Below are 14895 nucleotides of genomic sequence, written 5' to 3'. Positions count from 1 at the left end.
GTCTCCTGTACTGAAAACAGTTCTCATTGATTCAAATGGAAGAGGTGGCTCTGAAAAGTTGCATGAGACTTAATCCTAAACTGTTAAGTGCTTCTGAGCAAATCTGAGGACAGTGCTACCCTCTTCTACATGGCTTTACAACCACTAAGTTCTCAAACTCCCCCCAAATGGTAACGTACCATTCATTTTCTTGTCCTCCCTCCCACTTCCTTTGTATCAGTTCTAGGTTCAGCTTTGATTTTGAGATTTAGTTGCTTTGGTTTGGGGTTTTTGTTTTAGTTTGGGGTTTTTTTCCTACTTGCAGATTACTGCAGCTATCTCAGACTTGAAAAAGGCATTGTGTACTTAGAAGTTTTTTATTTTTATTTTTAAACTCTAAAATACTATTTATCCTTACAAACCGTGCAGATTTCTCTGCAGTCAAAATTCAGCTATGAATTTAGTATTCATATGACATAAGTGTTTTGCTAGTATGGAACACATTGACTGCTACTGCTTAAAGTAGTATTTTACATCCTGAAAATCGACGGTAAGGCAAGTGCTTTATATTAGATACAAATTAGTTTGATGAATGCACTACGGAAGGCCTAAGCTAAACCAGTCACACTTCATGATAGACATGGTAATGGTGCTGTATAAACTCCAGCAGTGTAGGTTAACCCACAGTAAAACTGCAGCTACTGCAGCTGAGGAATATCTACATACCTTGCTTTGCCAAAAACAAAAACCTGACAAACCAGTATTGCCTACTTTTCTTTCTAGCTCTTATCCTTGGTGCAGGATAGTAACTTCAAATCCAAAAATTCTATTTGAGAACTGTTTATTTTGGTTTTTTATCTTAGATACATAAATCTGAGCCATCACATCTGAGCCAGACTCAGTAACTAAACTTTCACTTCAAGAAATAAGTTACATAAAGCAGGAAGCCTCAAATTTTTTTCTGTGCCTCCTTTCTGCACATATCACTATGGAATACCCCCAGCTGCTTTAGTTGTGATCCATCTAAGGATCTTCACAAATCTTAATTTTGACATCCACCCATATTTTTAAAGGTTAGGATAACATTAGAAACTATTTAATGAGCTTTAATTATCCTCAGTCTTTCAAGAGAACACCATTTCTGTTGACAGAGTAAGCCAAGTAAGTTTCAACATGCAAAATTCTCCTTCGAGAAAAGCAGTAGCAACTAATAAAAATTCCAGTGCAACACAGGACATTAAGTGTAAACCTTGTTGTTTGACTGCTTGACAACCAGTGTTGCCTGGTAGTCACATTCCCAGTAGCTCAGACACTCACATTTAACACACATCCAGTTTATACATATGTAGCCTGTATTCAAGCAATTTAAAATTTGAGCTGCGAGTTACCATTCCGCGCCAATTTTTGAAATAGTGTTAAACTGCGGAGTTTAGATTCTCGTTCACCATCCTTCCACAAAATAATAAGGTGGTCAGCAGAGCACGTAGCCAGTCCCAGCTCACCAAAGTACAGGAACATCTGCCATGAAACAATTAGCATTACCATGATGCTCACATGAGATTGTCAGCTTGCTTAAATATTCAGTGTACAGCTGGACTAAACAAATAAATGTGTCTGAAATGGTTCAGCTTGAACACAGGTACAAAAAATTACAATGTACACTTCCTGTATCTTTAAGATGTCATAAAATCCCTACATGAAAACAACTTCTAAACAGCACTTCACACTGAAAGATCTCGGTTTAGAAAAAGCAGTAAAGGCTTACAGACAGGGAAGCTAAGGTACAGAATATTGAAGAAACTTGTTCCAAGTCAGCAGAAGAGTGAGTGACTTGCATGAACTCTGATGTCCTGGTTTCTTAGGAATAGAAGCCACTCTTCTGTTCACTTGGGTACACTGTACTTTCCCACACAACACCTCAGGCTACCATCACCAGGCCTGGAAGGATCAAAGACTGAACACTGTGACAGACATCAGCATGTGCCTGATCACACAGAGGAAGCCAAATCAGCAAGAACAGCAACGCACGAGAAAAGTACAGCAGCAGTGGAGGGCTTTTGTAAGAGCAATGGACCTGACAGGTCATGTAGTCATCCCTGAATTTGGAGACCTCCACAAGGCTGCCTAAAATTAGCCACTAATTGCAGTTCAACATAACAGCCAATGGAACCAGGTCACATGATGCCACTATGGCATGCTTGCTGTGTCCTGACTCTTCAGCTTGTTGAATGGATCTGCCCAGGGGAAGCATTTCGGCCAAGGACTGTGCTACAGTCTACCTGCTCTGGAACAGCAACTTACTAGCTATGCAGTTCCAGTAGAAATAACTCTGACCGTAACATTTCATCACTATTCAACATTTCCAGCCTCAACTGCTCCAGTCTGCCCAGAGTTTAAAAATGGAATTTTCCACATGCAGAATGTTGCAGGAAATCACATCCATCACCATTCTCAGTCACTCTTGGCTCTGTAGCAAAGACCCAACATGTGCCTCTGACCTTCTTTGCTGTGCTGAATTACGCACTACATTCTCTTTCTTAGATAGCAATCTTCCATACTGATAATAGGGCATCTTTCAAGAGTTTTTCAGAAAGATAGTAGAGAGGGGCAGAAAGCCTTACAGAAATCCCCGTAGCAGAAAGGTTCACCTTAGCTATTAGTGAAAAGCTTTCAGCTTTCGGCAGTAGCAATTCTGAAATCCAGTCAGTCTCACAAACACTTGAGAGAAAAACTACTCCAGAACCACACCACCCCCTCTCTACCTCCCCTTCCCACTGCTCCTGCCAAGAATGTGTATAAAAGTGCACTGTAAGGAAGTCATTTTTTACCCCAATAGGTTTGTCAGACACAAAGAGATGTGGAGGGAAAATGCCATTTAAAACAACAACATACTCTATTAGGCAGACAGAAGCACAGAATGGTACCTGACCTAAAATTAAAAGACCTTTTTAAGGATCACAGCACAGAGGGCTAAGAAATTCCTGAATGGGTTTTGTTTTATATGAGCCCTTGTTTAGATTGCAAACTGAAGATGAAATCTGGAACAAACAAATAGTTCCCAGCTACATTATTTGCAGTCTATAAAGAAACCCAATACCCCACCATTATCTGTAGCATGTATGTAACTATCTGCACACACAATCCTTCAGCATCAGTGAATATTTGAGTACTCATTAGAACTTCCAGTCAGTACGTATTATTATTTTCACACTGCACTAAACATACCACACAATCAATGTGTTCGCAGCCTGCAGCGCCAGTCAAAAGTTACAGCTGTTTAAGAAACACTGCCAAAATTACATTAGTAAGTGAAATTCACTTTTTCCTGCTCTTACTAAAGCTGACCTACCTGCACAGCTGATGAATGACCAATCAAATCACCAACCAGCTCCAAGAAATACATAGGTGTATTCTCCTGCATCTTCTTAGCAGCTTGGTTTGCCTGCTTGTTTGCCCTTCCAAATCCCCACATGTTGAAAAACCCTGGAAAACAAAAATCTTTTATTTTGGCAAAAATCACAAATACTATCTATTTCCTCTAGCTAAAGAGAGAACTACAGGAGACACTTAAAATCTAAAAGCACGACAGTCTGCATGGCAAAATGACAGCATTATACTACGCAGCATTTCTAGATATGGATTATTCATCTTGAGGGGGAAAGGAAACATAGCTACTTTGTCTTTTGTCCTTACTAGACATAATTTAGCAAACATTGAATTACTCACCTAGATGAGACAATATACAGATTTAGCAAGAAATCCAAGGACTGCCTAATGAACTACCTGAACCGCAAAGGTAGCTGCAGGACAGTGATGTTTACCTTTGCTCTGTCCTAAACTGTTACTTGTGCAAAGAGGTGCCAGTTAGTGTGTGTCCCGCACTAACACACTAGAGTGCTGGCACACAGGTAACAAGCAAGTTTCTGATGCTGAATTGCCTGTTTTTATACTGCCCACTGTCCTTCTCCTTCAAATTTAAAACTACAAGCCAAACTGGATTGTAAAGTCAGTACTCCACATGTTCCATTTAGATAGCAAGAAAATACACTTCTGTGCCACAGCCTCCAGAAGAACTACATAATAATACTGACAGAAGAAAGCTGGGTTCTGTACACAACACAGTTCAGGCTCTATCTGACCCCTTCCCTCAGCCCCATCAGCACACAAAACAAGAAGTGTGCTAGCCCATGGCCCTGGTGCAAAGGAGATAACTGGATTGATTAACAATTACTCAGGGGATTCCTTAGAATAAAACCAGAGCAAATCAACAGCAATCCACCTATTTCATATTGCACGTGGTTTCTTTCAAATGTCTCCAATCACAGAAGTTATAAATTTCCAATGTGAAGCTAAACACCACTTGGCACAATAAGAAGCAGAACTGTGCAGATTGGCCACACTGCAGCCACACTGAAGACACAGTAGTCCTGATAAGAGTGTTTTTACATCAACCCAGGCAGCAAAAAAATATCTGCAAAAATTACCATCAGCAGGTGAATGGCCAGGTAGACAAGATACATCAAAAAATTATTCACAGCTCAAAAAGAAAATTCCTACAAGAGAAACAGCTCATTACTGTTCCCAGTCCATAATACTAACTATGTTGTCCAGACCACCTGTCCAAGACCACAACTACCAGTATCCAGGGAAGCTGCAAGCACTACACAGGCAACGTCTGTACTTGGACAGTACAAGAAGATGCAGATAAAGGTCTGTCAGGAAAGGTCATAACTTTTGTTAAACCACCTGAAGCAACTGTAAACTCTAAATAAGCTTTAAGCACAGAACTGCTTCAGCTGGACCTTCCAACTTCCCATACCAGATCTCAGAGGGCTTGTACACCCATGTCTTTCAGTTTCCCTCCCATACCTGTTATCAGTTGGTTCAACACAAGACATTATCTCTTCTTACAAAGCATGTAAGCCTCTATGTTTCTACATGGTGAATATTGGGTTTCCCATTATCCTTTTTAAAATGTTCTTTTCACCCCCAACTATTAGCAAACCTGTTGGAACTGGTTCAGCTGTCAGCTGCTGCTTTTCTCGGAGCTCCCAAATGCGCACACTGCCATCTTCTGAACAGGAGATCAGCTGCCTGTAAACAGTTGATAAGCACACTAGTACAGATACTCACCCACACAAGCCACCTTGTGATGCTTCTACAAAAGACACAGCAGGTGCCACAGGTCCTATACAAGTTTGCTTAAACTCTCAAATGTAGCAGGACATCCAATTTTTCCATACAAAACAAGCTGCATTTGTAGCAGGACAAGCTATAATGGACTTGCAAAACAGGCCGAAAAAAATACACATTTTCAATCCCATTTTAAAAGCATACCACCCTAAAATAAAAAAATAACAAGTCGAGACTGCAAACACAGTTCCACGAACTGGCTTCCGTAAGCTTACTTTCATTTAAGCAAAAACATTTTTTCTTATGGAAAAATAACAAAAGGAAAGATACTCCTTTTTGTTACATGTTTAGAACAGTTTAGAATAGCACACGCATTTACAAGATCAAAGCCCTAATTTTTATCTTCTGACATACTTTTCTCCGTTGAACAAGAATACAAAGGGACCTAACGACATAACTATTAGATTTTGTATTTTTATATATATATGTAGCAAATTATCCACCTTGGCTGTCAAAATAAGATCCATCTAGAAATTCAGCACTAATGAACAAAGACTGGAATTTATTATTTTTTGTTAAAACATTGCAACTGTTACAAAATATTTAGTGAAAAACGTTTACTGACTATGCCATAGGCCTTTCCTTTACAAAAGTAAAATGCCATTAAGCTATATTTTCACAATGTAGACAAAAATGCTTTACCAAATCTGATTTTGAAAACATCCAAGATATTTTACTCTAAGCCTGTGCGTCAGGCATACTGGATTATAGTTTTTGCACATTGAATTACAACAATACATTTTCAAAAATCAGATCAACAAGCTCTATCTAATAAAAGCAGATCAAACTAAAGATAAGGTCCCTGCCCTAGAAATTAGAGGTAGCTTTGCAGACTGTCTCTAGCCACCCTTCCAAGTTCTGCATTTCTTTACTGCATTAACAAAATGTACCGTGACTTGTACCTGTTTGGAAGCTTCTCAATGTGCAGTACAGAGGAGTCGTGAGCAGTTCTCTGGCAGGCAATCACACGCTTCATTTGAAGATTATATACGTATATGCCTTTCCCAACAGCAGCAAACACACACTGGAAAGAAAATTCAATGGAACAACTTACAGAAACAGATACTGAAAGATCACCCTGCGTGTAATGGATTTCCAGCAGTACTATGATGTCACCTAGTCCACATTATCTAGCTTGTTTCTGTTCCCATGTTACTGCTTTATCCCAAACACAGAGAATCAGCAGGTTATAGAAAAAATATGGATTTTTTTTTGACGAAATGAAATACATCCTCCTATACTCTAAGAAATTATTTCATTTCTGTATTTTAATCCTGTACCTTATACAATCTAAGCAGAAACTAAGGATACCAACAAATCAACACTTTTATGCAATTAAACATTAACATTACACTAAAATAACGCTCTGTGCTTTGAGAAACACCTGCTCTGTCAAGAAAGACTAACAATACAGGAAGCTATTCTGCATTTTTGACATTTTTTTTAATTTAACTGAAGCTGCACAAAGAGGTCTTGCTCAAGCATTTAGGCTGTTACTAAGTGTAGAAAAGGAACTCTCTCACAGAAAGATATTATACCATACTGCAAAGATCTGGAACCATTTTGCATTCAATGCTGCTCTTCAGAAAAATGCAGGGGTTCCACCTCATAACCTCATGGCCCTAAGAAGCCACAAACAGTTTACAGGTCATTAGAACTGGACCCTCTCATGACTTGTAATGATTTTAGAGAGAGGATAAACATACAATCATGCGTATGTACACACACAATAAATGTTTGCTACCAAACAGGGGAGTGCAAAATGCTTCCATTCAGTACACATGTCAGTTCTTGAACATACGTTGTTTAGGTGATGGTATGCTGGATCTTTTCCCTGAATAGCCTGCTTCCATCTACACAGCCCAGATATTAATGTCTCATAAGCAGTTCACACTACATACTTGGAGACATTTTGTAAAACTGGTAACTTAGTGTCTTTGACTAAGATTTCCTATACATATTCACTGACACTGTTCAAAACTCTTTGTCCAGGATTTTGCTGGGTTTTGGTTTGGTTTCTTTTTTTTCTCCCCATTATGCATAACTGTGGTGGGTGCTCCAATAGCTCTGAAACTAAGATCAGATTCCTGATAGCACTCTATTAAATCAAGGAAAAAACCACTGAGCCCATTTTTATTTTTTCCTCATTTTGTGTGAGGATCAATTCAATGGCCTTCCATATCACTCTTCCACTCCTATATTTCAGCCTTTTCTCCCTTACAGTCTTCCACCTTGAGACAGGCTCCGAGTTTCATACAGTCTTACAGCTTTGCAAAAGGTGCTTTTCACCTATCGCTCTTATTTACACAAGCCCTATCTTAATCATTCCCCAGCAATGGGCTTACAGGCCCCAAAATAGAATCCCACTGTACCCCAGCTATGAAAGATCTTTTCTTTCGCCACTAACAGTTGGTAACATTTCACAAAAGTAAATAACAGCCTAAGGATTTTCAGTGTTTCTTGAACTATAACTGGCTTCTGCCTGAGTATTCCAACCAAGACCTCTTGGATTACCTCCACAGCATGATTACAGCAGACTGGATATTGGACCCGTATTTGTGCTCTTCAAAATTGAGTATTGCCTATTGGTACAGAAGCAGCAATATTTATTTACTACTAAGCACAGACATATTCTTATTCTTTAATTCAGTTCACAGTACCCTCAGCTATAACTGTTCAAGAGGCACATTATTGTGGAAACTGCATTTCCAGAACGATGGAATATGGAAGATGTATGCCACCAAAACACACACCTCCTGTTTATTTTTCTCTACTGGTACTGTAAACAACTAAATCTTCATCAATCAAAAAGAAACACTGTTGTGACAGACATTATGTTAGTTCCCATACTATCAACATATTAGAACCTTCAGTTAGCTCAATGACCAAAATTTTATACAAAAACTGTTGATTATATAAAAATAGCTGTGCACGTTTTAAAGAAGCCTCTCCTATCAAAAGCAGCAAACTGAAAACACAAAACACTTGGCCTTCTGTGGTAAGGCCATTCTAGCTCACATGAAGTACTCTGTTCAAAGCTTTTTACCTCCTCATCAGATGTTAGGTGTTTAACTGAAGTTTCGTTTGGGCTTTGGGATAACTTTATTTCTGGCTGTACATCTGGATGGACAGAGGAGTCCCAGAAGTTGCACTCAGATGCCTGCTTTGTCCAGTCAAGTGCATCCCAAACTATTAACTCACCCACATGAGAACCTGTCACAAAAGTCAAGTCTAGAGGAAAAGAAATAAAAATAAATTAAAAACCAAAACAAACCCACACACATAGAAACCATGATATAAAAAAAATCCATCTCACATAAAGTTACAACTCTAGAAACGTTAAAAGAGCCCATTTCAAGTGAAGCTATGTAGAATGTACAGGACATAACTGACTGCACAGAAACCTCTCCCTTGGAGTAAATATTCATTTGATTACCTAGCACAGCTCAGAGGAGCAAAAGGAGATAAGCTCTCTCTTGTAAAATTAAAACTAGGAAGAACAACATTCACTGGCCACAATGCACAGTATAGCATAGCAAAGGCAAGGAACACCACCAGAAGTATGGACAAATATTTGAAGTTCATTTGTTGCTCACGTACAAAACCCTTCTATTCCTTGGATAAGTAGGTGTACCAGCACCCCTTAGACAAAGTCTTTGCCATAAACTGAAATACTGATCACAAATTAAGTGGATGAGTTAATGGCAAAATCAAAGCAGCTGCTCATGATTTGTTAATCACACATGGAAAGGAACTGCTTCAACAACACTTAATTGTCTTTTTAAGCCCAATATTGCTTCCCCTTCACAATCAAAAAGGAGAAAAAAAATGACAACAGGAAACCCCAATGTCCTGGGTTAAGCTGGGATAGAGTAAATTTTCTTCCTAGTAGCTGGTATAGTGCTGTGGTTTGGATTTCATATGAGAATAATTTTGATAACACATCAATGTTTTAGTTGTGTAAGCACTGCTTAGTAACTAGGCAAGGACTTTTCAGCTTTCCAAGCTCTGCCAGGTGCATAAGAAGCTGGGAAGGGGCACACACAAGTTTTCTAACTTTTGCCCTTCCGATTCTCTTCCCCATCCCACCAGGATCCCTGTACTTTGGGATCCATCTCTCAGAAACTATTTATAGTTACACTTTTTACCTCTTCTCTTGCAATAACAGATTATAGAGGAGACGGGGGGGGGACACTTCCCCAGCTCCTTCACCTTCCTTTTTTCCTCCAGGCTAGTTACAACAGCTCTTAAGAATTTTTAATATCCTTGGGATGTTCAAACCAGCATGGTCCTACTGCTATGTCTCCTGAATATGGTTCAGGCCTTGTTTAGGGTGAAACAACTATTTAAAAACACCATCCAGAGATCTACCCTAGCGACATGCATTGCGGCCCCTCCAAGCCCAGCAACAGGTTCTGACGCTAGTCCAAACCATGTTGACGTGCACTGCAGCTGAATCAGGGAACCAACCCGTGCCGTATCAGTCACCCCTACACACAAGAAGAAATCTTGGAAGTGAAAGTCAGCTCCTTTAGAGAAAGCTGATGAAAAAGCAGGGCCATCAGGAGGCAAGGAGGAGAAAGAGGAAGAGCTAAAAAATGAAACAGAAACCACCCAACCCCTATCCTTGAGTGAGCTGCAAGATATGTGAAAAGATTTCAGCCATCATCCAGGCAAGCACATTGTCACCTGGCTGCTCTGATGCTGCGATAATGGGGCCAGCAGCCTGGAAGTGGAGGGTAAGGAAGCCAAACAACTGGGATCCCTTTCTCGGGAAAGGGGCATTGGCAAAGCAATTGGAAAAGGGGCATAAGCCCTCAGTCTTTGGAAGCATCTCCTGTGCACCTGTGAAGGAAAGGTATCCCTTCAAGGAAGATGTATGTCACCCAGGCAAGTAGGACACCATAGAGAGAGGTATCCAGTACGTCAGGGAATTAGCCGTGGTGAAGATTATTTATGGTGACCTGAACAACGAACAGTTATCCAAAGATCCAGATGAAATCAAGTGCAGACAACCCATGTAGTGGAATTTTGTACAGAGCGCACCACTGTCATATGCCAACTCATCGACAGTACTGGCCTGGGAAGATGAAGAGGGACCAACGGTGGATGAGGTGGCTAGCCAACTTCAGGAATATGAAGAAAGTATGTCTTCCTCCCTCATCTTGGCTATGGAGGAACTGTGCCAGGAGGTCCATCAACTGAAAGAGCATAGGTCCTACTCTCCACCTGTACAGACAGTATCTCACCTATTAGGAGTCAGCGTTGTTCTGCTCAAGAGACAGGATATAGTAGATACAAACCATGGGCCACTCCGTGGTTTTACCTGCATCACCATGGAGAGGACATGAGGAAGCTCGATGGAAAAATCTACCTCAGCCCTAGAGGCATGGGTACCTGAGTTACAAGTAAAAACAATCACAAATGGGGTTCCTCCAGGAAAATTGCTGCTCCAGTCTCCAGTGAGCAGTTCCCAGACAGAGTAGAAGGGCTAATTTTACTTCTTGATCTTAATAAAGGGACTTTTGATCTGCATTTACAAGAAGTGAGCAACAGATACTATGACCAGGATTAGAGGGGCCCTGCCTCCAGCCAGGTGGAGGAAAGGGACAAGTGAGTTTACCGGACTGTGTGGATCCAATGGCCTGGCAAATCCGACCCACAGGAGTATAAAGCTTTAGTGGACACTGGTGCACAGTGCACCTTAATGCCATCAAACTGTGTAGGGGCAGAACCCATCAGCATTGCTGGAGCGACAGGGGGATCCCAAGAGCTAACTGTATTGTTAGGCCGAAGCGAGCCTAACCAGGAATGAGTGGCAGAAGCACCCCATTGGGACTGGCCCAGAGGCTCCGTGCATCCTTGGCACAGACTCCCTCAGGAGAGGGTATTTCAAGGACCCAAAGGGGCACCAGTGTGCTTTTGGTATTGCTGCTTTGGAGACGGAGGTAATTAAACAGCTGTCTACCTTGCCTGGTCTCTCAAAGGGCCCTTCTGTTGTGGGGTGGCCCATGCTCTATCTCTATAACAACTCATGGATGGAGGCAAATGCCCTGCAAGGGTGGTTGCAGCAATGGAAGCAGAGCAACTGGCAGCACAGAGGTAAACCCATCTGGGTTGCTGCATTGTGGCAAGATATTGCCACCTGAATAGAGAACCTGGCTGTAAAAGTATATCACATAGATGCTTACATACCCAAGAGTCGGGCCACTGAAGAACATCAAAACAACCAGCAGGCAGATCAGGCTGCTAAGACTGAAGTGGCTGAAGTGGATCTGGACTGGCAACATACAGGTGAATTATTTACAGCTCAGTGGGCCCGACACCTCAGGCCATCAAGGGAGAGATGCAACATACAGATGGGCTCGGGATCGAGGGGTGGACTTGACTATGGACACTATTGCACAGGGTATCCATGAATGCAAAACGTGTGCTGCAATCAAGCAAGCAAAGTGGGTAAAGCCTCTGTGGTATGGAGGACGATGGCTAAAGTATAAATATGGGGAAGCCTGGCAGATTAACTGTATCACACTCCCACAAACCTGCCAAGGCAAGCGCCATGTGCTTACCATGGTGGAAGCAACCATCGGATCGCTCAGAACATATCCCATGCCACCGCCCAGAACACTACCCTAGGACCTGAAAAACAAGTCCTATGGCAACATGGCACCCCCAGAGAGAAATGAGTTAGACAACGGGACTCATTTCCAAAACAACCTCATAGACACCTGGGCCAAAGAGCACAGCACTGAGTGGGCGTATCACATCCCCTATCATGCACCAGCCTCCAGGAAAATGGAAAGATACAGTGGACTGTTAAAGACTAGACTGAGAGTAAAGGGGGGTGGGACATTTAAACACTGGGATACACATTTAGCAAAAGCCACTCGTTAGTCAACACTAGGGGATCTGCCAATCAAGCTGGCCCTACCCAGTCAGAACTCTTACGTACTGTATAAGGGATGAAGTCCTTGTAGTGCACGTAAAAAACATGCTGAGGAAAACATGCTGAGTCTGGGTTATTCCTGCCTGAGGCAAAGGCAAACCCATTCGTGGGATTGCTTTTACTCAAGGTCCTGGGTGCGCTTGGTGGGTGATGCAGGGGATGGAGAAGTCCAATGTGTGCCTCAAGGGGATTCGATTTTGGGTGAAAACAGCCAATGAACTGAACAGTATGATGTTAGTTGCTATACAATACCGTATGTCATCACATTTATCATTGCTATATGCTATATCAATAGTATTACAGTAAGAATCACCCAGGTTAATGAAGAACAAACTTTGATGAAACAAAGTGCAGCAGCAATGAAACTAGAACACGCATCGTCCCTTCTACCCTGAAAGACTGTTATGACAGATGGAGCCCAAAGTTAGGGACTAAATGAACTCAACAGACATTTTAGAGGGATGGCCTATATATACATACATATACATACCTCAAATATATACATATATATCAAAAGACAGGGGAAGTGGTGGTCATTAATTGGAATGTATTGGAAAAGGTAGAATCTGGGCATGATGTAGGCGGTATAGAATAAGGGGTGGATACTGTCCTGGTTTTGGCTGGGACGGAGTTAATTTTCCTCCTAGTAGCTGGTATAGTGCTGTGGTTTGGGTTTAGTATGAGAATAATGTTGATAGCACACTGACATTTTAGTTGTTGCTAAGTAGTGTTTATTTTAGTCAATATCTTTTCAGCTTCCCACACTCTGCCAGGTACACAAGAAGCTGGGAGGGGCCACAGCCAAGACAGCTGATCCAACCTGGCCAAAGGGATATTCCATACCATATGAAGTCACGCTCAGTATATAAACTGAGGGGAGTTGGTGGGGGGGGCAGCAATCACTTCTCAGGGACTGGCTGGGCATTGGTCATCGACTGGTAAGCAGTCGCATCACTTGGGTTTTTTTCCCCAATTTTTGTTTCTCTCCCTCTCGTTGTTTTCCTTTTTATTACAATTTATTATTATTATATTATTTTAATTATTAAACCGTTCTTGTCTCAACCCATGAGTTTTCTTACTTTCGCCCTTCCGATTCTCTCCCTCATCCCACTGCGGGTAGGGGAATGAGCAAGCAGCTGTGTGGTGTTTAGCTGCCTGCCAGGTTAAACCACAACACCCAAGAATAACCACCACAGAATCTAAGTTTTCTTATTTCCAGCTTCTTCTTACCCCTGTACTACAACCCATTTGTGCCAAGTAGGCTGCCACAAATAAGTCCAAGGACAAATATACACTCTCTGTCACACCAGGAATAACTTGCCCTGGGCTCTGGGGTGCACCACAAAAAAAAAAAAAAGACAGAGAAGAACTAAGTAGAGGGGTTGATACCTGTAGTAGAGTATACAGAATTTTAATAGCCTAGTATTGCCCTAATAAGTAGCAGAGACTGCATCATCTTCCAGAGCCCCTAAATAAAGGGTCTATATGCAGGCCCACATCTGCACACCCAGAACTCACAGTTACCTTGGGACTACAACTGCAAAGGACGTGGCGTTGTATATTCCATTTCAAGAATCAGAAGGAGCAAGAGAAAACAGCATTTCAAACTTTCCCAACAGGAAGAAGACCCAGAGCTGCATTCCCATCAATGACATTGCCTCTTCTATGCCTTTTCTACATCATAACTTGCCTGGTTTCATTTCACTGTTAATCCATAAATAAAGCCACTATATTTTCACATTTCACTACCTTTGCAGCTACACAGGAAGGTACATCTACTAGTTATGAAGTTTCATTCCAGTTAAAGTTTTATCCCAATAAAAACTCCATAGTTTAAATATCCCACTGGTAACTAACAGAACTAGTAACATAAAAAACTCTTACCATTGACACTGACTAATGACAAAATGTTATCCTGATGGTCAATGAGGCGCTTTACTTCAAGGATATTCCAACCTTCAGACCCATCATTAGAAGCAATCAGCCTAAAAATTACTTCAGAGAGAGAGAAGTTGTCTAAATAAACTTTATCATTCAGAATAAAATGTAGCTATGCTTAAATAAAACATGGTTTTCAGAAAGACATAAACTCAAACATATTGTGAGACAGTACAAAATGTGCAAAGACACTTATGACCATGCCTAACACCAAAAAAAAAGATATATTATTTCAGTGGTGTTATTATTAAGGCCTCTTACTGCAGCAACTCTAGGATAAAATATTTCAGCTTAGTAACTCTGAACTTCAGAGAATCTGTCAACATCAGTAGTTGCAGAAAGCAGAAGTAAGAAGTATTACACATCTTCATGGATAAGTAAACTAAAAATGAAATATCTTCCTTAAGGTTCATCTGACTGAAAATGATTGCTCAAAAGGATATAATATTCTCTAGTAAGGCAATCAAGATCACCAGGAATTAAGACTTTATTTTAACCAGTCTTGGAATTTCTGTTATAATGTCTAAAGGGCACTACAAAAGAACTGTGAGAAGTTCAGATGGAAGTTTACATTGTATACCGATGTCTAAACACAAGACGACTATTTTTAATTTGCTCCTGATTATTTGATCAGAACATAAGATTGTTATTCTTCAGCGAAGTGTTTAATCATATTGAGCAAAGTTTGGGTTTTGCTGATTCAGTGCTCTGCTTTTTCTCCTGGATTTTCTTAGATGTTTTGAAATTTCAGTAATTTTATAAAACACACTTATTTAAAAGACTCTCCACCAAGAGCTAGCCCACGATTTACAGTTTGCATGCATAGAAAACCCTGTCTC

General features: G+C 40.9%; 1 protein-coding gene across 12 annotated transcripts in view; it reads right to left on the bottom strand.

The window, feature by feature from the left end:
* The window catches only part of WDR41 (WD repeat domain 41), an 89160-nt gene that overhangs the window by 62132 nt on the left and 12133 nt on the right, over positions 1-14895 (bottom strand). For 8 of the 12 annotated variants that reach the window (XM_064438756.1, XM_064438752.1, XM_064438760.1 and 5 more), the window contains 6 exons: positions 14003-14113; positions 8219-8403; positions 6075-6196; positions 4985-5073; positions 3329-3462; positions 1368-1497 (listed from right to left, as the gene is read on the bottom strand). In XM_064438756.1, coding sequence (XP_064294826.1) covers positions 1368-1497; positions 3329-3462; positions 4985-5073; positions 6075-6196; positions 8219-8403; positions 14003-14113 — 771 coding nt within the window. The remainder of the gene's footprint in view (positions 1-1367; positions 1498-3328; positions 3463-4984; positions 5074-6074; positions 6197-8218; positions 8404-14002; positions 14114-14895) is intronic. The other 4 variants (XM_064438754.1, XM_064438762.1, XM_064438764.1 and 1 more) reach the window with 1 other exon arrangement.

Source organism: Phalacrocorax carbo, chromosome Z (genome assembly GCF_963921805.1).
Source record: "Phalacrocorax carbo chromosome Z, bPhaCar2.1, whole genome shotgun sequence".
In the NCBI taxonomy this organism is placed as follows: domain Eukaryota; kingdom Metazoa; phylum Chordata; class Aves; order Suliformes; family Phalacrocoracidae; genus Phalacrocorax; species Phalacrocorax carbo.
The sequence above is the reverse complement of the archived record's forward strand: the minus strand, read 5'-3'. Positions and strand labels throughout refer to the sequence as shown.